The sequence below is a fragment of the Letharia columbiana genome, assembly GCF_014066305.1.
Source record: "Letharia columbiana isolate WasteWater2 chromosome Unknown xpSc0000093_s0, whole genome shotgun sequence".
Lineage (NCBI taxonomy): Eukaryota > Fungi > Ascomycota > Lecanoromycetes > Lecanorales > Parmeliaceae > Letharia > Letharia columbiana.
This window is the reverse complement of record NW_023501169.1, coordinates 80,059-104,118: the sequence shown is the minus strand read 5'-3', so window position 1 is coordinate 104,118 and position 24,060 is coordinate 80,059. Positions and strand designations below refer to the sequence as shown.

Sequence of the window (24,060 nt, the reverse complement as noted above, 5' to 3'; positions counted from 1 at the left end):
ATTATATTATAATCGCTAGAAGCGAGATAAGTTTTATTAATTATTACGACTAGATTAAGAGGCTATTACTAGTAGTTTATTACTAAATAATACCTTATACTAGTTGTAGGCTTGAAAGCGTACAACCACTTTCGCGCACACATCTATGGGGTGTGTCGATGGATAGAATGGGGGTGTTCGAATAATACATCCCCTCTCGAGTAGCCTTCAATATTCAGATAAGGGCTTCCTCAAACGTAAAGCTTAACAGGTCATAAGGTCAATGATACAAACACGAATACTTGCACACGAACTGATAGGGTACATCGATAATTCTTTTGTAGCATATACATAGACTGGTGCGGGAGCTCTCCTCCCAACCAGTCAAACGTCATGCAATCGCAAAATGTCTCGTCAACGCGTTGATGTTTCTTCCCCGACGCCAAACGCAGAAAACGCTTGAAAGTTAGGGGTATCGATCCAGAGACGCCATGCTCAATCCTTTGACCATGCCAATAACCCTTTTCCGTGACTCCCATATTCCATGCGTACTGATGTTGATATATGTCCGACCTTCCAAGTCCGGGCAGATACGTTCATTGATCCCTGCTCGGTCTAGATCTCGCGGTAGTCTGTCGGCCTTTGCACATTCCGTCTGGCTTGATGGCGGTGTGGATTAACCGGCTTGCGAAAGTACGCGCTGTCTTCCTCGTTGGTCGTCGGAGCGCTGAAAGTCGTCCGCTGTTGATTAGCAAATGAACCCATTCCTTGGCCATTCATGCTCTGGCCATTCATTCCAATGCCATTCATGTTCATGAAGCTATTGCCCGGCGCATTATATTGATTGTAGCCACCATTTGGCATCATACTGTTCTGGAAGCCACCCCCCGCCATGTTCATGATTTGCTGTGGAAAGCCGCCTCCCCACACGTTATTCCAGTCGTTCCCCGTGAATGATCCATTTGCCATCAGCATAGGGTTCGGCATCGCACCATTCATGTTCATTACAGGCGCCATGCTCATCGGCACGCCCATGAAGCCATTCATGTTGGGAAAGGCCATGGAATTCATCGCTTGCGGCATTGTGAAATTCCCATTCGAGAGCGAAGGTTGTTGATTAGCAGGCATGTTGGATGCTACGCCTGTCTTCTGCTGGTGGAATTCTGACTTGGTACCGTTGACAGATTTATGCTCTGGAACTCCAACAGCGGGAGCAGGTGCCTTACGCTCGTTGGCAAGCTCTGACTCGGCAGGCCGTTTCCGTGAAGTGGCACTAACGGCCTGAGATTTCTGCGGCGGCGTTGTCTTGACTGAGTCGTTGTTAGGTGGCGAGTCAACACCTTTCTGTGGCCCACCTTTGACCGGGCTCTTCGAGCTCTCTTTTCGAACCTGATCGGCAGCTTTTTCTTCCTCATAGCTTCGAACCTTGGTCATCATTTGCTCATCAGGCACTAGATCGTCAATCGGAACGTTCTCAGTAGAACACTCGGGGCAGCGCAAGTCGTTTTCGAGTAATATATTAGTGATGCAATCACGGCAAAATGTTGATTGACAGCATGGTGTCTTTGTGGGATCTACAAACAGATGCTTGTCGATCGAGCATTCTAATCCTCTGTCATGAAGCTCTTTACTACCACGCGCAGCAGCTTCCTGGGCCACGGCAGCAACCTTAGCCTTCGCCTGAAACTGCGCCCATGCTGCTTTGTCAGGTTCTGCGATGACCCATTCTCCCTCAGCATTGACCATGATTCCCGCCGGTTGTTTTGTGTCATCCATGGTACCGTCGTTGACGAGCGACGTCGGCTTCTGAATCGTTTTTAGGAATGAGCGAGGGATTCCCGTTGTGCGCTTTACACGAGGTCGACCGTCGTATGCAGGGTCGTCGTTCGTGGGACACACCATAATCCAATGGCCCTTTTCGCCACATCGGTAGCAAATATATCCAGGAGGAGGAGGATGATCTGGCAGGTTCGCCGGTTTGCCTTTATTGGGGCCAGCGCGGTGCACTGGTGTAGCACTTTCATTGATTCATTTTAGTAGTCAAACTCCTTCATTCCGTGGAAACTCGAAACTTACCTGGCCATTTCTTGTTGTTGCTGCGCCCACTGATCTGCGCCCATTTTGAACATTGCCGCGATCCTTTCCTCTTCGTTCTGGGCTCCGTTCATCGCTGTTGCCCCATTGGATGCGTTGAAAGACGAGGATTTAGTTGCGGGGGCTTCCATTCGATGAAAATTCTTCGCATTTTGAGGTATCTTGCCAGATACATATCGTGCAGCCCCTCCTCGTCCTGCTTTCACAGCAGGAAGTCTCTTCGCGATGACGGTAGTCGATCGGGGTATTATTGAGGTATCGTCATCGTACTCTGCAGCCATTTTAGAATCTCGGACATGACAAATTCCACGGGGAGCATAGTCTGCGCCGTTGGCAAACTTACCTTCGTTGGTGTCTTCAGAAGTTATGATCAATTCAAAGTCTGTACCATCACCAAGTCGATTCATGGTTATGATCTCTCGTTTCAATTCGAAGACCGAGATGCCAGTCCCATCAAAGGCTACCCTAGATGGCTCCCTTTGAGATTTGAAGCGGAAGAACACGGAAGAGGACATGATGCTTAGGATCTAAATCACAGATAGTTCAGATAGGGAGGCTTGTTGAGCGATAATAGCGTCCGAGGAAAGCGAAACCGGGTGTCGTCTGCAAGGGTCTAGGTCGTGGAGGCTCAACAGCAGTTGGTGAGGTCGTAGACCCACTCAAGAACGATCTTAGGACGTCGAACGGCAAGATTCAAGATTAGTATTCTGAACAAGAGATTAATTGTGTCTTGCAATATCCTAAAGCAGTCTGTTCTTGCGAGCACAAATCGTTTTCTTGGATTTTGAGCGCTGGATGAGCACAAGCACAGAGTTCGCAGTATGCCTGATTACAGAAACCTCTGACTCGTATACACAGCAGAAACTCCGAAAAAGAAAGAATTTGAATGTTAAACAGTGGACAGCAGTCCCTAACAGCATCAAAAACCCCAGGCACGAATCCAATGCCAGCAGTATTTCCCTCCTCCAATGTCCTCAACCAAGACCAGGATATTAACAGGCCTTGACCTTCTTGTGTTTGGATTGATATGAGTATGATAGTATGTGCTAGATGACTCAGTCGCGAGTCGATATCGAGCAGGGAGCGGGTGAGCGGGTGAGCAGAATGACGCCAACGTAGAGTCGATCTGGACTGGACAGTGGAGAAAGAGGCGAAGGTCAAGATGTGTCTGGGATGGGTGTCAAATCAGCGTGATGTACGCTGCTGTTGGTGAAGATTGGTTGTGGATTGATGGATGAAAGGAAGGAAGAAATGAGTTGGAAGAAAGAGAAAGAAAGAGAATGGAAGAGGCGTGGGTGGCTTGGCGCTATGTCAAGTGGCAAGTTTGCATGACTCAGCATGGCCTTGCCGCCTTTCAATTTTTGCCTCAGTCCCTCAGCTAAGGGCCCCTTCGGTAACCACATATTTTCAAATTATGCCAACATATTTTCAACTTAGCGTACTATATATACACGGTTATATTCGATAATTATATTTTTACTTATTAGACTATATTACATATTAAAAATAATATAAATTATAAATTAACTTATAATTTAAGGTCTAATATACGCTAAGTATATAGAAATAATAAACATTTATAACTATAATAGCTATATTTTCATTATAAATAACTCTCTATTTAAAGAGATAGCTATAAGTATTATTCTTATTACTATTTAATATTATTCTTCTTATTATAATAAGTAAATATAAAGAATATCTATTTTATTTAACTATATCTATTAAAGAAGTTCTAAATAACTATTATATAGTTATATAAAGTACTTTTTATATATCTTTCTATATATTAATAGATAGAAAGATAGTTATCTAACGAGAAAGATTTTTTCGACTATTCTATATTCGATTCTTACTTAGCGAGATTATAGAATTATCGAACGAAATCGTTATAAGATAGTAAAGTCTCTTTTAATAAAACTACGTAGTAGCTATATAATTATAAGATCTAGATATATAGTTAATAGAATAAATAGATTAGTTATTAAATAAACTAATAACTAAAAAAAAAAAAAAAATTATAAGTATTTAAGACTTTATTAAGTATATTAAATATTTATTTTAATTATATAGCTTATAATCTAATAAGTAATATAAGCGAGCTTATTAATTCGCTTTAAGTACTTTTACTCTTATAATTATATTTCCTCTTAGAAGATATAATCTCTAAATCTTATTATTATTATATTTTATAACAAGTAAAAACATATGAATTAAATTTATAAAGTTGAATTTTTCTAAGTTAAATTAAATTTTAGTTTTAGCTCTAAGTTAAATCGAACTCTAATCGCTTATTATACGTTTTTAATCTATATATAAATATAAATATATAAAAAGAGGCGTATTAAGGTCTAATTAGAAAGATATATTAAGTATAAAGAATTAATCTATAATAATTATTTATAAAAAATAGAGAAAGACTATATCTTTATAATAATAAGTTTTAAAATATTAAAAAGAAATAAAGATAATATATTAATTAGTAGTATAAATTCTATATTATCTTCTATCGTAGTAAAATCTTTTAAATAATAAAATAGCTATTAGAGTAAGATATCGAACGATTTTAATTTATTTAAATATATATTATTTTAATTTTTTTTAGAGATTTAATTAGCTATAATTATTATAATAAATTCTTCTCTTATAATATTATTATAATAATATATTATATTAATATAATAAAAATAATAAATTAAATTATAATAATATTCTTCGTTTACTAAGTAATAATTTAATAAAAAATTATAAAGAGTATATAATGCGAAATTTTAAGAGAGCTAAGTTATATTCTTAATAATAATAATTTTATTATCGCCAGCTTGTTTCTCAGCAATCTCAGGTCACTATAACATCTATTACTCATTTTGTTCACAGTCACTTCACATTCAAAATTTTTATTCCAGCAGGAGATTTCTTACACCACTAATAGCAGGTGCATTCCTTCCTTTTAAAAGCACAATGCAGATCTCTAAGGAAGATTAAAAGATCCAGGAACCAAGGCCACAGCCACCGCACACAATGGCCAGACACATAGATAATCAACATCTTCTAAAAAACATATTCTCTATAAAATAATGATTCCTTAACAATTAGAGTAAGATATCGAACATTTTAATTTATTTAAATATATATTATTTATAATATTTCTTTTATAGAGATTTAATTAACTATAATTATTATAGTAGATTCTTCTCTTATAACGTTATTATAATAATATATTATATTAATATAATAAAGATAATAAATTAAATTATAGCGATATTCTTCGTTTATTAAGTAATAATTTAATATAGAATTATAAAGAGTATATAATATAGAATCTTAAAGAGCTAAGTTATATTCTTAATAATAATAATTTTATTATCGCTTAATTTCTTTATAATATTCTTTATAATATTCTTTATAGTATTCTTTATATTTATCTATTATAATTTCTTCTCTTACTTCTTAATATAATAGAGATAATAGATTAAATTATAATAATATTCTTCGCTTACTAAATAATAATTTAATATAAAATTATAGAAAATATATAATATAGAATTTTAAAGAGCTAAGCGTATTTTTAATATTAGAAATCTTATTATTACTTAATTTCTCTATAATATTCTCTATAATATTCTCTATAATATTCTTTATATTTATTTATTATAATTTCTTCTCTTACTTTTTAATATAATAGAGATAATAAATTAAGTTATAATAATATTCTTCGCTTATTAAATAATAATTTAATATAGAATTATAAAGAGTATATAATATAGAATCTTAAAGAGCTAAGTCGTATTTTTAGTATTAAGAATTTTATTATCGCTTAATTTCTTCGTAGTATTCTTTATATTTATCTATTATAATTTCTTCTCTTTTTTTTTTTTTTATAAAGTATTAGATTAAGTAATTAGCTAAGTAATTAATTAAGTAAATAATTAATATAATATAAAATCTTAAAGAGCTAAACTATATTCTTAATAATAATAATTTTATTATTACTTAATTTCTTTATAATATTCTTTATATTTATCTATTATAATTTCTTCTTTTATTTCTTTTTTTATAAAATATTAAATTAAGTAATTAGCTAAATAACTAATTAAATAAATAATTAAATAAATAATTAATAATTTAATTAAGTAAATTATTAAGTTAATAGAGTAGATAATATTAATTAAATAATTAATTAAGTAGTATATAAGAGAGAATAATAGCTATAAATTTATTTAGACTCTTTTTAAAAGCTTTCTAACGCGTTTATAAATAATAATAAATAGCTATTAAGCTCGCTTACGGTCTTAATTATTAATAATAATAAATTCGCGTTAATAGAGACTCTAAGAGGTAAATAAAAGAAGTATATATATCTAAAATATTTAGTAATATTTTCGCGAGGAATATCGAAAACGATTATATTTATATTAATAAAATTAATAAAATTAATAGAGTAATAAAAGAATAATAATTATATAAATAAATAAAAGAATTATTATCTAAACGCGTTTAATATAATTATAATATTTAAATATTTATTTAATTTATTAATAGTAGATTAAACTTCGAAATTTTTATATTATTAGAAAGCGTAAACTGAGCTTTATAATTTACGAAATTATAAAGTAATAATATTTATAAAGAGCTAGTTATTTTAGAGTATAAAACTTCTATATATAAATTTTTAATAAGAAAGTTTAAAAAGACTATTAAGCTAATTTAGTCGGTCTAATTAAAAAGCGTAATAATTCTAAATTAATAATTAATTATATATATAAATTTAAGATTTTATAGCTTAGCTCTATCTTATTCTTTTATAGTTACTACGCTCTTTAATTAAATTAACTAAATTAATTTAATAACTCTTTTATATTTTCTTATTAAAAATTTATATATAGAAGTCTTATATTTTAAAGTACTTAGCTTACAAAAAAAGTAAATTGAAATAGCGCGTTTATCGAAATTATAAAATCGTCGAATTAGTAAATCTAATTAGAATTCGCAAATTATCGATTTAGTAAATCTAATTAGAATTTACTAAATTCGCCGATTTAATAACTATTTTAATTTTTTCTATTAGTTCTATTAGTTTAAGTAATATATATAAAAAAAAAGAAAAATATTACGATAATAAGATTTTATAGTAATAAATATTAACGCTAACTTAAATTTAACTATAGAATTAAACGATTTAATAAAATTAGTCCTAGATAATACCTAATATACGTATAATAATACATATATTAATAATAATATATATTAATATTATATATATATAGAATAGTACTTAGAATATATTAAAGTATATTACGCAAAATTTTAAAGTTACTAAAAATTTTTAAAGTTACTAAATTAATAGAACTGCGAAAAGAGTTAGAATAGTTATTAAACTAACGAAAAAGTTAAATATAGATAAAGTCTATTAAATAAACTAAATCGACTTAAATACGAACAAATTATACAAAAGAAACTTTCAGATTTATAGATGTTTACGATAGATATAGTTATTTTATAATTTCTTAAATTATAAAGCTCGCTTTACGCTTTCTAATACTATAAAAATAATAAAGTTTAGTCTACTATTAATAAATTAAACTAATATTTAAATATTATAATTATATTAAACGTGTTCGAGAATTTAGAATCGAATAATAATTCTTTTATCTATTTATATAATTATTATTCTTTTACTACTCTATTAATCTATTAATTTTATTAATATAAATATAATCGTTCTCGATACCTCTCGCGGAAACGTTACTAAACGCTTTAGATATATATATTTCTTTTACTCGCCTCTTAGAGCCTCTATTAACGCTTCTAGATTATCTCTTAACGAATTCGCTATTATTAATAATCGAGGTTATAAGCGAGTTTAATAGCTATCTACTACTACTTATAAACGCGTTAGAAAGTCTTTAAAAAGAGCTCGAACGAATTTATAGCTATCGTTCTTCTCTATATACTCCTCTTAAGCTAGCGATAATATCTTTTAATTTAACGATATTATCTTTTAAAACGCGTCTTTCTTCTTAATTCGTTCTTTATTATCTTATTTTAATTATATTTCTTAGTCGCTTAATTAATACTATCTATTTTATTAGCTTAATAATTTACTTAATTAGATCGTTAATTAATTACTTAGTTATTTACTTAGTTAGCTACTTAGCTAGCTATTTAATTTAATACTCTATAAGAAAAGAAGTAAGAGAAGAAACTATAATAGATAAATGCGGAGAATACTACGGAGAATACTGCGAAGAATACAACTTAGCTCTCTAAGATCTTACGTTATATACTCTCTATAAAATAATTCTTTCATCTATTTATATAATTATATTTCTTCTATAATTCTATTAATCTATTAATTAAGAGGAGAAGTAAGAGAAGATACTATAATAGATAAATGCGAAGAATACTACGGAGAAACTAAGCGGTAATAAGATTATTATCGTTAAGAATACGACTTAGCTCTTTAAGATCCCACGTTATATACTCTTTATAATTTTATATTAAATTATTACTTAGTAAGCGAAGAATATTACTATAACTTAATCTATTATTCTTACTATATTAATTCTATTTATATAATTATATTTCTTTTATAATTCTACTAATTTACTAATTAAGAGAAGAAGTAAGAGAAGTAACTATAATAAATAAATACGGAGAATACTATAAAGAATATTACGAAGAATACTACGGAGAAATCAAGTGGTAATAAGATTATTATCGTTAAGAATACGACTTAGCTCTTTAAGATTCCACGTTATATACTCTCTACGTTCTATATTAAATTATTACTTAATAAGTAAAGAATATTACTATAACTTAATCTATTATTTCTATTATATTAATATAATATATTACTATAATAACGTTATAAGAGAAGAATCTACTACGATAATTATAGTTAATTAGATCTTTATAGAAGAAATATTAAACGATATATATTTAGACGAATTAAAACTATTCGATATTTATAGCTATTTTATTATTCGAAAGATTTTACTACGATAGAAGATATTATAGAATTTATACTACTAATTAATATATTATCTTTATTTTAGTTAATTAAATCTCTATAGAAGAAATATCGAACGATATATATTTAGACGAATTAAAATCGTTCGATATCTATAGCTATTTTATTATTCGAAAGATTTTACTACGATAGAAGATATTATAGAATTTACACCACTAATTAATACGTTATCTCTATTTCTTTTCGATATTTCGATACTTCTTATTATAAGAATATAGTCTTTCTCTATTTTTTATAGATAATTATTACGAATTAATTCTTTATACTTAATATATCTTTCTAATTAAATCTTAACGCGTCTCTCTTTATATATATATATCTATATACTATATAGATTAAATTAATTTTATAATATTAAAAGTAGATTAAAAACGTATAGTAAGCGATTAGAGTTCGATTTAACTTAGAGCTAGAGCTAAAATTCGATTTAACTTAGAAAAATTTAACTTTATAAATTTAATTTATAGGCCTTTACTTATATATACTAATTAAATACTATAGACTTATTAGTCTTATATATATTACGAGTAAAGGCCTATAAATTAAATTCATAATCATTTTTTTTAATCAGGGCTGTCGAGTAAATTTGGTGAGCGAACTTTTGATAGGCGACATTTAAATTCGTTACCTTTAAACATTCATAAGACTAAATTTAGTAATTCTTTTTTTATCTAAAAGCCCACATTTCGTTCTATAATTTTAAAACAAAATTTTAAAATTTTAATAGAAAACAAAAAAGTTATTTTAAAATCAAATAATGTGTACCTGTTTTTTGATCAGGGCTGTCCGGCTGTCCGCGAACTTTGGTGAGCGATATTTGAATTCCTTGCGCTTTAATAATTATAAGACTAAATTTCAAAATTCTTAAAAATTCGGAAAGCATAAACAGCGCTTCAAAATTGAAAAAAAAAATCTCAAAATTTTAATAGAAAACAAAAAAGTTATTCTATATGTCAATAATGTACACCTATTTTTTTGATGAGGGAGGCGCGGGAGGGCGAGATTTTGATGGTTGCGGACGCTAATTTATTTACCCGCGGTGTCTAATCAAAAAGCGTAGACCTAACGAATTGATAATTAGCTATATATATAAATTCAAGATTTTCTAATTTAGCTCTATCTTATTCTATTATATATATATAATAGAATAAGATAGAGCTAAATTAGAAAATCTTAAATTTATATATATAGTTAATTATAAATTCGAGATTATTACGTCTTTTAATTAGACTAACTAAATTAGCCCGCTAGCTCTCTTAAGCTCTCTTATTAAAAATTTATATATAGAAGTTTTATACTCTAAAATAACTAGCTCTCTATAAATATTATTTCTTTATAATTTAATAAATTATAGAGCTTAATATACGCTTTCTAACGCTATAAAAATAATAAAGTTTAATCTACTATTAATAGATTAAATAAATATTTAAATATAATAGTTATAATAGTTATATTAAACGCGTTCGAGATCGAATAATAATTCTTTTATCTATTTATATAATTATTCTTCTTTTATTATTCTATTAATTCTATTAATTTTATTAATATAAATATAATTATCTTCGATATCTCTCGCTTAAAGATTATTTAATATTTTAGATATATATATCTCTATTATCTATCTCTTAGAGTCTCTATTAATACTCTTAGACTATTTCTCGATAAATTTATTATTATTAATAATCGAGGCCGTAAGCGAGCTTAATAGCTATCTACTACTACTTATAAACGCGTTAAAAAACTCTTAAAAAGAGTTTAAACGAATATGTTCTCCTCTATAGATATCTTTTAAGTTAGCGATAATATCTTTTTACTTAGCGATATTATCTTTTAAAACGCGTCTTTCTCCTCTATTTATTCTTTATTACTCTATTTTAATTATATTTCTTCTATAATTCTATTAATCTATTAAATATTACTAAATATCTAAGATATATATTTCTTTTACCCGTCTTTTAAATTTCTTACTAACGCCTCTAAATTATCTCTCGATAAATTTATTACTACTAGTAATCGAGGTTATAAGCGAGCTTAATAGACTTAATAGCTATTTATTACTACTTATAAACGCGTTAAAAGACTTTTAAAAAGAGTCTAAACGGATTTATAGCTATCGTTCTTCTCTATATACTTCTTCTAAGTTAGCGATACTCGATTAGCCGCTTAATTAATACTATTTATTCTATTAGCTTAATAATCTACTTAGTTAAATCGTTAACTAGTTACTTAATTATCTTAGCGAAGAATTATAAATTACATTAACTATATCTTAATTAAATTAATAAGATTTATCGTCTTTTAACGATAGCTTTATAATGCAATTATAATTTCGAAAGAAATTAAATACGTTATATATTTTTGATAGTGCTTTTTTTAAAATAATAATATATCTGCAAATCTAAAAAGTTTCTTTTCGTACGATTTCCGCCGAGTTCGTATTATAAGTACGATTTAGTTTATTTAATAGACTTTATCTATATTTAACTCTTTTCGCCGATTTAGTAACTATTCTAATTCTTTCTACTAGTTCTACTAGTTTAATAACTTTAAAAAATTTTAGTAACTTTAAAATTTTTACGTAATATACTCTAATATACTCTAAGTATTATTCTATATATATATAATATTAATATATATTATTATTAATATACGTATTATTATACGCTATATTAGAGTATTATCTACGCGACTAATTTTATTAAATTATTTAATTTTATAGCTAAATTTAAATTAACGTTAATACTTATTATCGTAAAATCTTATCGTCGTAATATCGATTATTAAAACTTTTCTTTTTTTATACGTATTGCTATTAAACTAATAGAACTAATAGAAAAAATTAAGATAGTTATTAAACCGACGAAATTTAAGCGAATTCTAATCAGATTTACTAAATCGATAGAATTTAAGCGAATTCTAATTAGATTTACTAATTCGACGAATTTTATAATTTCTATAACAAACGCGCGATTAGCAATTTCAAATTTTGCAGAAACTTTTCAGATTTACAGATGTAAATTAATTTCTCTTAATAAGCGTATTAAATTTTAATACGTTAAATCGGAGGATCTAATTTATTACGATAGTAATTATAAATTAATAGAATAACGATATTTATATAAATATCTTAGTAATAATAGATTTATATAAACTACTTAATATAGTTAAATAAACTCATCTCTAGCTTAAGTAAATTTAGTCGAGTAATAAAAATTTATAAAGTAAGATTATCTTATAGTTCGAATTATTAACGAATATATCTTTTATTTAAAATTAATTAATTTTATAAATATTCTATTCTTAATAGACCTTAACTAATATTGCAGTCCTAATTTTTTTATTCTTTTCGAAATAGTTTTTAATTTTATAACGATTTCTCGATTTCATAATGATATCGTAACGGTATCGCAACGGTGTTATAACGGTTTTAATCTATAAAACGTATTTAAAATATTATAGTTATTTTAACTCGATACGATTTTTTATTAATACGTACTAAGATATATAACCGTTAATTATTTAATTCGTTTTTTATTCTTTATCGTTTAAAGGCGGAGGTAATTTACTAATACGTCTTAATAAAATAATCGTATATTTATCGTATATATATAGTAAAAGAAGGTCGCTACTACTCGCTAAGATATTTACTTAGTTAGTTACTCAGCTAGTTACTCAGTCTAATACTCTCTCTATAAGAGAAGAAGTAAGAGGAGGAACTATAATAGGCAAATGCGGAGAATACTATAGAGAAACTAAGCGGTAATAAGGTTATTATCGTCAAGAACACGGCTTAGCTCTTCAAGATCCCACGTTATATTAGTTATTCACTTAGTCAGCTACTTAGCTAGCCACTCAGTCTAATACTCTATAAGAGAAAAAGTAAGAGGAGGAACTATAATAGGTAAATGCGAAGAACACTGCGGAGAAACCAAGCGGCAATAAGGCCACCATCGTCAAAAACACAGCTCAGCTCTCCAAGATCCCACGTCATATCAGTCATCCACTCAGTCAGCCACTCAGCTAGCCACTCAGTCTGATACTCTCCCTACAAGAGAAGGAGCAAGAGCAGGCAAATGCGGAGAACACTGCGGAGAAACCAAGCGGCAACAAGGCCACCATCGTCAAAAACACGGCTCAGCTCTCCAAGATCCCACATCATATCAGTCATCCACTCAGTCAGCCACTCAGCTAGCCACTCAGTCTGATACTCTCCCTATAAGAGAAGGAGCAAGAGGAGGAACTACAACCGGCAAATGCGGAGAACACTGCGGAGAAACCAAGCGGCAACAAGGCCACCATCGTCAAAAACACGGCTCAGCTCTCCAAGATCCCACATCATATCAGTCATCCACTCAGTCAGCCACTCAGCTAGCCACTCAGTCTGATACTCTCCCTATAAGAGAAGGAGCAAGAGGAGGAACTACAACCGGCAAATGCGGAGAACACTGCGGAGAAACCAAGCGGCAACAAGGCCACCATCGTCAAAAACACGGCTCAGCTCTCCAAGATCCCACATCATATCAGTCATCCACTCAGTCAGCCACTCAGCTAGCCACTCAGTCTGATACTCTCCCTATAAGAGAAGGAGCAAGAGGAGGAACTACAACCGGCAAATGCGGAGAACACTGCGGAGAAACCAAGCGGCAACAAGGCTCCCAGCACCAAGAACACGGCTCAGCTCTCCAAGATCCCACATCATATGCTCTCCACGGTTCCACATCAAATTATCACTCAGCAAGCGGAGAACACCACTGCAACTTAGCCTGTTATCCCCACTACATTAAGGAGTAAGAGGAGGAACTATAACAGGCAAATGCGGAGAACACTGCGGAGAAAACCAAGCGGCAACAAGGCCCCCAGCACCAAGAACACGGCTCAGCTCTCCAAGATCCCACATCATATGCTCTCCACGGTTCCATATCAAATTATCACTCAGCAAGCGGAGAACACCACTGCAACTTAGCCTGTTATCCCCACTATATTGAGGAGTAAGAGAAGGAACTACAATAGGCAAATACGGAGAATACTGCGGAGAATACTATGGAGAACACTGCGGAGAAACCAAGCGGCAATAAGGCCCCCAGCACCAAGAACACGGCTCAGCTCTCCAAGATCCCACGTCATATGCTCTCCAATGCATATTTGAACGAATTAAAACCATCCGATGTCTACAGCTATTTCATTATTCGAAAATTTCACTGCGGCAGGAGATATTGTGAGATTCACACCACTAATTAGCACGTTGTCTCCATTTCTTTTCGATATTTCGATACTTCTTACTATAAGAACGTAGTCTTTCTCTATTTTTTATAGATAATTATTATAAATTAATTCTTTATACTTAATATACCTTTCTAATTAGATCTTAGCGCGTCTCTCTTTATATATATATATTTATATATAGATTAAAAACGTATAGTAAGTAATTAGAGTTTAATTTAACTTAGAGCTAAAGCTAAAATTCGATTTAACTTAGAAAAATTCAACTTTATAAATTTAATTTATAGGTCTTTACTTATCTTAATTAATAGAATATAGACGTATTACTATTCTATTATAATATACTATTATTACTATTATTATACGCTATTATAATTATTATTACTTTAATAATTATAATAATTCTATTATTATAATTATAAAAGTCGCGCTAATAAGTATAAAAGTCTTACTTTTAATCTAACTTTTTATTTTTTTAAATAATAATATTAATATTAATATTAATAAGTACTTAATCTTTCTCTATATCTATTATCTTATTTTTATTTATTTTTATTATAATATTATAATAGCGAGCTATATATTATTATAATAATATAATATATATATTAATTAAAGTAATAGTTAAGTAAGATTAAAGTTATTTAAATTAACTTTATATATAATAAATATCTTAAAAAATACTTTATAATACTTTTTAGATAATATAAGAAATATATTAATATATTAATAGTAATAAGTAATCTTCGCTCTTATAATTTTATAAGTTATTAAGTTTTTATAGTTATTATAATTCTTATTATATCTACTATAACTAATAGATATTTATATTTATTCTAAATATATATTTAGCTAAAAAGACTTAATAGCTTCTTCTACTATTATTTCTATCTTTATTTATAAATAAAAGAAATATTAAATAATTTAGAGATTACGCTAATATATATTAATTCTCTTTTACTTCTATTATATATATATACTTATATATAATTTTTATATAATTTATATCGCGTTTTTTATTAGCTTATATTAGTATAAATATAAATAATACTTTTATAAAAGTTATATATATAGAGTAGACTCGATATCTCTTTATTATTAAGCTATTATCTTCGCTATAACTTACTCTAATAAGAATATTTATTTTATTCTTTAAATATAGAATAATATAAATTTTAATTAATATATATTAAAGTATATAGTTAATATATATAATAATTTATTATATTAAGAAACTTCGATATAATATTACTATCTTCGCTCTCTCTTCAATTACTTCTTTCGCTACTTCTTATATTAAGTCTTTTTATTATCTAATAGATTTTCTAAATAAATAATTATTTCTTAATATAAAAAGAATAGATAAATTAATATTAGATAGTAGTAATTATATATATAATTCTAATAACTATTTTTCTTATTATATATAACGTTTTAACGCTTTAAAATTAATCTATAAGCTTTTTAATTATATTCGCTAATCTTTTAATTATAATTTTATTTATCTATTTAAACTCTCTATTACTATTAATTTCTTAATTTATTTTATTTTTTAATTCTTCTTAATAATTATATCTTTAACTTTATTTTAGATACTAGTTTATATAATTTCTTTATTTACTAAAAGTTTTAATTCTATCTTTAATATTTTTAAAATACTTTATTAGTTTTTATAAAGTTTTATAAGATAAGAAGTCTTTCTAGTTAATAAGATACTTAGTCTTACTCTTATAAACTCTTTTATCTAATATCTTATTAATTTTCTATTCTTTTTCTTTATTAATTAAGATTATTTATAACTTTAAATTATTATTATATAAGTATTATAACTTTAATAATAATATATAAAATATAAGATAAATTTTTTATATCTAATAGAGAGATTTAGCTTATAAGTCTATATATCTATTTTCTCTAATACTTTAAAAAATCTAAATTATTTATAATTAAGTTTTTTCTTTAATTATAAGATATATATATTTAAACTTTATAATAATACTTTATTTTCTTTTTTAAAGATTATAGTCTTATAATTTTTATTATAATACTTTACTTACTACTTTAATACTTACTTTTATAATTCTTTTAAATATAATCTTATCTTTTATAATTAATTTACTCGCTCTATAATAAGCGATACTTTTCTTTTTAAGATTCTACTCTTAAAAGTATTTTTTAGATTTACTATATATTCTATTAATAGCTCTTATAAAATCTTATTAATATTTATATATATATTATTATTATATATAAATATCGCTATTAATAATATCTTAAATTAATTATCTTATTTATAATTATAATATAATTATAAATAATATTTAAAAACTTAATTTTATCTTTTAATTTAATTATTAATTTAAAAATAGAATAAAATATTAAGTTTATATTTCGTATTTAGATATTAATATAGCGTTATCTAGAACTTATTTATAAATAGAAAGTCTTAATCTAAAATTAAGTTACGTATTATATTACGTAATAATATAAATTTTTATTATAAGATATTAATAAGATTATTAGTTTTTAGATTTTTTATAATTATTATATACGTTATATACTTAATTAGCTTATTTATTAAGATTAAGATAGTATTATAAGTTTTATTAATATATAGATTTCTCGTAGATAATAAGTCTATAATAAAATTTATTATTATAATATAAAATAAATTTATATTATCTAGTAAGATCGATATTAACTTACTATATAACTTATAATAATAAACTTATATTTTTTAATAATTAAAATAAATACGAATATACTTTATTATATTATTTATTATATTTATTTAATAATACTTAAATCTAATATTCTTCTTAATACGCTTATAAATAAAGTATTTAATATTAGAGTTATTATAATTTATATAAAGAATCTCTTTTTTTATAATAGAATTATTAGAAATATAGATTACGAGATTATAACGTAATAATCTATTCTTATTAACTTTCTATTTTAAAAGCTTATTCTATTTAATAGTATATCTTTAATATTACTTCTTATTTATAATAAAAATATTCTTATATTATAATTTAAGAAATTATATTATTATTAATTCTTATAGCTTTAAATAAAATCTCTTTAATTTTAAAATCTAATAAATTAGAAGTTAGAATAATATTATAATATCTAAAATATATATTTATCTATTAAATACTCTCTTATTTAAATTAATAACTTAGATATCTATAATAATAATAATATTTAATTACTTCGTTAACGCTATAAGTTTAATTATAATAAATATACTATTATATTTTTATAGATTAAATTAATATTTTTAATTATAAAGCTTATTTCGTAAGATAGAAAAGAAATTATTATTATTATTCTCGCTATTATTTAATTTAATAATATTAAATCTTCTTAATAATATATTTATAAAGTTAAATTTCTTTTTATAATATTTAATTATAAAGTTAAATATAGCTAATTTCTTAATCTAGCGAATTTACTTTATATTAAACTCTTTTATTATTATAAAATAATATAAATTATTATAATCTAAGATTATATAAATAAAATATTTATTATTTTATAAATAATATTTTTAATTTTTAAAGTTTAATATAATTATATAAAGCTTTTTATTATATATATCTTAATAAGACTTAACGTTTTTAAATTTATAGCTAAAAAATATAATAAGATATTATTATTTATCTTCGCTTAGTTAATTAAATATATTATTTATATCTATATTAAAAGTATTAATCTTTATAATAAGTAATATTTCTTAATTATAATATTTTAGTATAGGTGCGATAATAAATACTCGCTTAAGTATCTTAAAAGTCTTATATACTTTTTTATTAAATATAAAGAATAATTTAATTTTATCTTTCTTCGCTTTTTAAATTAAATATATTAAAAATATAGCTATTTATAAAAAGTCTTATATAAATTATTAATAAAAATCTATAAATTTTAAAAAGATTAGAATATTTTTAATAGATTTTAATTCTAGCTACTTAGTAATAGCCTTAATATATAATAACTCTATTTAAATATTACGCTAGTTTATTAAGAATCTTAAAAAAATAATCTTATTATAATTAAAAGTATATTTTAATAACTTTATATAAAGTCGATACTTTAATAATACGCGTAGTACTTTATATATATACTCTTAATATAATTCTTCTATTTTCGAATAGATTAATATATTATCTAAGTATATTATATAAAAGATATTAATATATAATTTAAATACTTTATTTATATAGATTTAGAAGATTATAAGAATATTTATAAGATTAAAAGATATTACTTAATACTCGAACTAGTTATAATAAGTTCGAAAAATAATTTTCTACTTATCTCTCTTTTATACTTATATTTAATAATATATATTATAAATATTAATTTTAATAAAGTATTTTATATATATAAATCTTTTTAATATTTTTAAAAGTAGCGATAATAAGTAATTATTCTTAATAATTATCTTATTAAACTTTTAATAATTAATATATAATTATAGCGAGCTATTTAATTTCTTAATAAATAATATTAGCGAGTTAATTTAACTAATTAAGAGTTAAATTTACTTTCTCTTAAATATAATATCTAAATAATCTCTAATCGCTACGAGTTTATTATATAATATATTATAAATTAAATTATTTTTAAATAATTTTCTAAATAGTAGATTAATAAAATACTTAATTTAATTATACGTATTAAGATTATTAGATAACTCTTCTAAAAAGACTTTTAATAGATTTTTAAGTTATTTAGATATATTAAAGTTATTTAGCTATATAATATTATATTATATAACTTTATTATAATTATTCTTATTACTTTTAAATAAAATCTAATATAAAAAAGTAATAAATACTTATTCTAGATTATATATAATTACTATATTAGTTAATAATATAAACTATTTTATATTTACTATTACGATATCTACTTATATCTTATTACTTATAAAAAAATTACGATAGATCTAGAATTACTTCTATTAATAAATATTTAAATTAATATTATAGATTTAAGAGAAACTAAGAATAAGATTATATTCTTATATATTTATAATATATAGAGGTCTGTATCGAAAGTTCTATACCCGCGCTAGTGCAGCCCTAACTCTACTTTCGAAAAGCGGCCCTATAGAGGGAAGCCTAGAAATATATTTTCATAGCGTATGGATGAGACTTTAGGTACTTCTTTTGGCTTGATAGAGGTATTAAGCCCCGAAACCTGGCTAGGGCTAGGTGCGATTCCGAAGAACTTTAGACGTATTATCCAGGTAGCCCTTTAGATAAGGCGTTATCCGAAGTCTAAGCGCAAGAGTCTTAGCGAGTACAGGACTTTCGATGCAGACCTCTGTACGCCTTTAAGATTTACTTTTATCTTTTTCCTTAACTATTTATAAGATTAAAGATAAATAACCTATATAAGAGTATTTAATAATTATTAATAATAAATATTATTATTAACGTATATTTAAATTTAGAAATTTATATTTTTTTAATAAAATATTATAAAATTTTATTATTAATATTTACTAGAGTAATTATCTTATACTTTCTACTCGATATAATAATTTATCTCTAATAATAGACAATACACTAATAAAATATTTAATACATAATAATAAGTATTAAACTTATCTTTCTATCTATTTATAACTATTTACTAAGTCATTACAAAGATTAAATTATACTTTCTATATAAGAGTATTTAATAATTATTAATAATATATATTATTATTAACGTATATTTAAATTTAGAAATTTATATTTTTTTAATAAAAGATTATAATATAAAGATTTTCTTATTATTAATATTTACGAAAGTAATTATCTTATACTTTCTACTCGATATAATAATTTTATCTCTTAATAATAGAGAGCGAGATTATCGCTTAATTAGTAATATATTTAATACTATAATAATAAGTATTAGACTTTATCTTTTCTCTTACTTAATTTATAATTATATATTTTATTATTTATAATATAATTTAAATATTTAAAAGAATTCTTATAATATTTTAGCTATTTATAATTATAATATTATATTTTAATAAGAGATATCTTAGATTTAATATAAGAGTCGCTATCTTCGAGTTTAATTCGCGTAAACTTTTATTCTTATAATATTAAAGAGAATAAACTTTTCTTTTAATCTTATTAATTCTTTATATATTATCTTTTAAACTTTATATACTATTAATTACTACTTCTCTAATTATTTATCTTATTATTAAAGTAAGTCTTATTTAGAGTAGAGAGCTCTTTTATTTTTTATAATTTTTATTTTATATTCTAATATTATAATAATAATATAATATAAATAATAGATTAAATAGCCTTCTTTATAGCTTTTAAAGAAATTTTCTTTATTACTCTATCTCGTAGATCTTTTATATATTCTAGATCGATTATATAATAATCTTATTACGATTAAAGTATAATAAGATAATTATTAAAGCTAGTTATTAATTATATATTTCTTATTATTACTTTAATTAATTAATAATTTATATTATAAAACTTAATAACTAAATTATAAACTTAATTTAAATATTATTCTTAATATTTCGTTTAGATAAATTTCTTAATATCGCGTAATAGCGTATTTCTAATATTTCTTTAAATCTATTTTTTAATATTTACTAAGAGAGTAGAAGATTAGCGAGTCTTTTCTTCGTTTATATAAAAATCGATATAAAATATTAAAGCGATAAAATTATTATAGTCTTAAAGAAATATAACTATCGAGTTATAGTTATTAAGATATTACGTATTAAGTATCTTAATAATACTTATCTTCTTATAACTTAAATTATAATAATAATTATTATTATACTTATAATAATATTTTTATATATTTTATATTTTAATTAGCTTAAGTTTTTTAATAACTAGTTACTTCTTAATATTAAACTTTAGAAATTAATAGCGTTAAACTTAAATTAAGCTTATAAGATAAAAATCTTTACTTATAAATAAAGGGTTATTAGATATAACGCTTTAGCGATTATTATTTCCGCTAATAGTATTATTAGAATTTCTATTAATATTAGAATTAATATTATAATTACTTAATTATATAGTAGATATATTTTAATAAGAGTTATCTATTAGATTAAAAACGTCGTTAATAGATTATAATAAAATATTTCTACTTCGTAAATTAATAGAATTAACTCGCGAGTTACTTATTATAGCTAAATTAGATAGCTTTATATAAATAAAGTTATTAGAATTATAAAATAATAAGATCTCTTTTAATAAAACTACGTAGTAATTATATAATTATAAGATTTAGATATATAATTAATAGAATAAATAGATTAATTACTAAATTAACTAATAACTAAAAAAAAAAAAAAGAGAGAATTTATAAGTATTTAAGACTTTATTAAGTATATTAGATACTCGCTTTAACTACGTAGCTTATAGTCTAATAAGCGATATAAGCGAGTCTATTAATTCGCTTCGAGTACTTTTATTCTTATAATTATACTTATATTTTATATATTTTCAACTATCTACTAGTACTATTTTAAACTTACATTTTATTTATTAAGAGATAAGATAATATATATTAGCATATTTTAAAAATATATAATTATCGAAGAGGCTTTAGAGTTATTCGTATATATTCGAAAGTATTTAATATCTAATAATATTCGATTTAAAATTCGATAAGTTCGACGTAATATTAAAATATAAGTATTATTTTTAATTTTACTATATATCTATTTAAATAAAACGTTATATTATATCGAGACTCTATAATATAATAGAATATTATAAAGAATAGTTTACTTATTTATAACTAGTTACTAGCTTCGCTAATAGATAAGTTTAAATATAAGCTTTATTATAGACTTTATTAAAGACTTTATTATAGTAATAATAGCGAAGTAAAAGAGATAAAAGAGATAGAAGAGATAAAAAAGGCGAAAGAGATAAGAAGATAGTTAAAGAAGATATAATAGAAGAAGAAATAATAAAAGAAAATATAGTAGAAGAAGAGATAATAAAAGAAGATATAGTAGAAGAAGAGATAGCGACGGTTTTTTTATAAATTAATAGATTAATAAGATCTAAAAAAGATTAAATTAGATTCTTAGATATATTAATATTACTAGTAATAAAAGTTTAATATTATTCTTTATAATTATATCGAGTTATTATAGAATTTTAATAAAAGATAGATATTTTAATATTATATCGAACTTATCGAATTTTAAATCGAATATTATTAGATATTAAATACTTTTAAATATATACGAATAATACAATCTATTTACCTTAGCGAATACCTTAGCGGATTGCTATGACTTTGTTTAACGGTGGATTTATAGTTCTAGAACGGTTTCTTAAAAAATCGTATTAGTACGTTATCTTCGCCTTTAGACGATAGAGATTTTAATACGTTTTTAAAAAGTTACGATTAAAATTCTTAATATATCTTTAAAATATAGTCGAATCTCGATTTATTAGTATATATAATAGAATAAGATAGAGCTAAGCTTAAAAATCTTAAATTTATATATATAGTTAATTATAAATTTAAATTCTCTACGCTTTTTAATTAGATCGGCTAACTTATCGCGGATAAATAAATTAGCGTCCGCAATTATCAAAATCTCGCTCTCCCGCGCCTTTCTTATTAAAAAATAGATATATATTATTAACATATAGAATAACTTTTTTATTTTCTATTAAAATTTTAAGATTTTTTTTTAATTATAAAACGAAATATAAGCTTTTAGATAAAAAAGAAATTTTTAAATTTAGTCTTATAATTATTAAAGCGCAAGGAATTCAAATATCGCTTATTAAAGTTCGCTCGACAGCCCTGATTAAAAAACAGGTGTACATTATTTGATTTTAGAATAACTTTTTTATTTTCTATTAAAATTTTAGGTTTTTTTTTTTAAATTATAGAACGTAATATGGGCTTTCAGATAAAAAAAGAATTACTAAATTTAGTCTTATAGATATTTAAAGGCAAGGAATTTAGATATCGCTTATTAAAATTTACTCGACAGCTCTAATAAAAAAAAATGGTTATGAATTTAATTTATAGATCTTTACTCGTTATCTATAATATTTTAACTAGCGTAAAATTTAGATTTAATAAAATTTAATAATATATTAATTTATAAGCTCTATTATAGTTATAATTAATCTTTATTATCTACTTTTATTACTTAGATAAATTACTCTTATAAGAAAATTTTCTAAATTAATTATTTTTAAAATTAGATTTTTAAAAAGCGTGAGTTTTTTAAGTGCGAAGTTAGAATACTATCTTAGCGAGTAATAGCGATCTTCTTTTACTATATATATACGATAAATATACGATTATTTTATTAAGACGTATTAGTAGACTATCTCCGCCTTTAAACGATAAAGAATAAAAAACGAATTAAATAATTAACGGTTATATATCTTAGTACGTATTAATAAAAAATCGTATCGAGTTAAAATAACTATAATATTTTTAATACGTTTTATATATTAAAATCGTTACGATACCGTTACGATACTATTCTAAAATCTAGAAACCATTATAAAATTAAAAACTATTTCGAAAAGAATAAAAAAATTAAGAATCCTATAATAGTAGTTAAGAAGAGTAAGATATTTTTAAAATAAATTAATTTCAATAAGAAATACTTACGTTGATTCGAACTACGATACTATCTTATATTATAAATTTTTATTACTCGACTAAATTTACTTAAGTTAAAATTTGAT

At 24.5% G+C, this 24,060-nt stretch overlaps 1 protein-coding gene across 1 annotated transcript; it reads right to left on the bottom strand.

The window, feature by feature from the left end:
• Positions 1 to 594: 594 nt before the first annotated feature.
• On the bottom strand, positions 595 to 2,588 carry HO173_013239 (uncharacterized protein; the record flags this gene model as incomplete). Its single annotated transcript, XM_037315063.1, has 3 exons — positions 595 to 1,996; positions 2,056 to 2,344; positions 2,417 to 2,588. The coding sequence occupies 3 exons, from the start codon at positions 2,586 to 2,588 to the stop codon at positions 595 to 597; spliced, it is 1,863 nt and encodes a 620-aa protein (XP_037158066.1).
• Between the last annotated feature and the right edge of the window lie 21,472 nt (positions 2,589 to 24,060).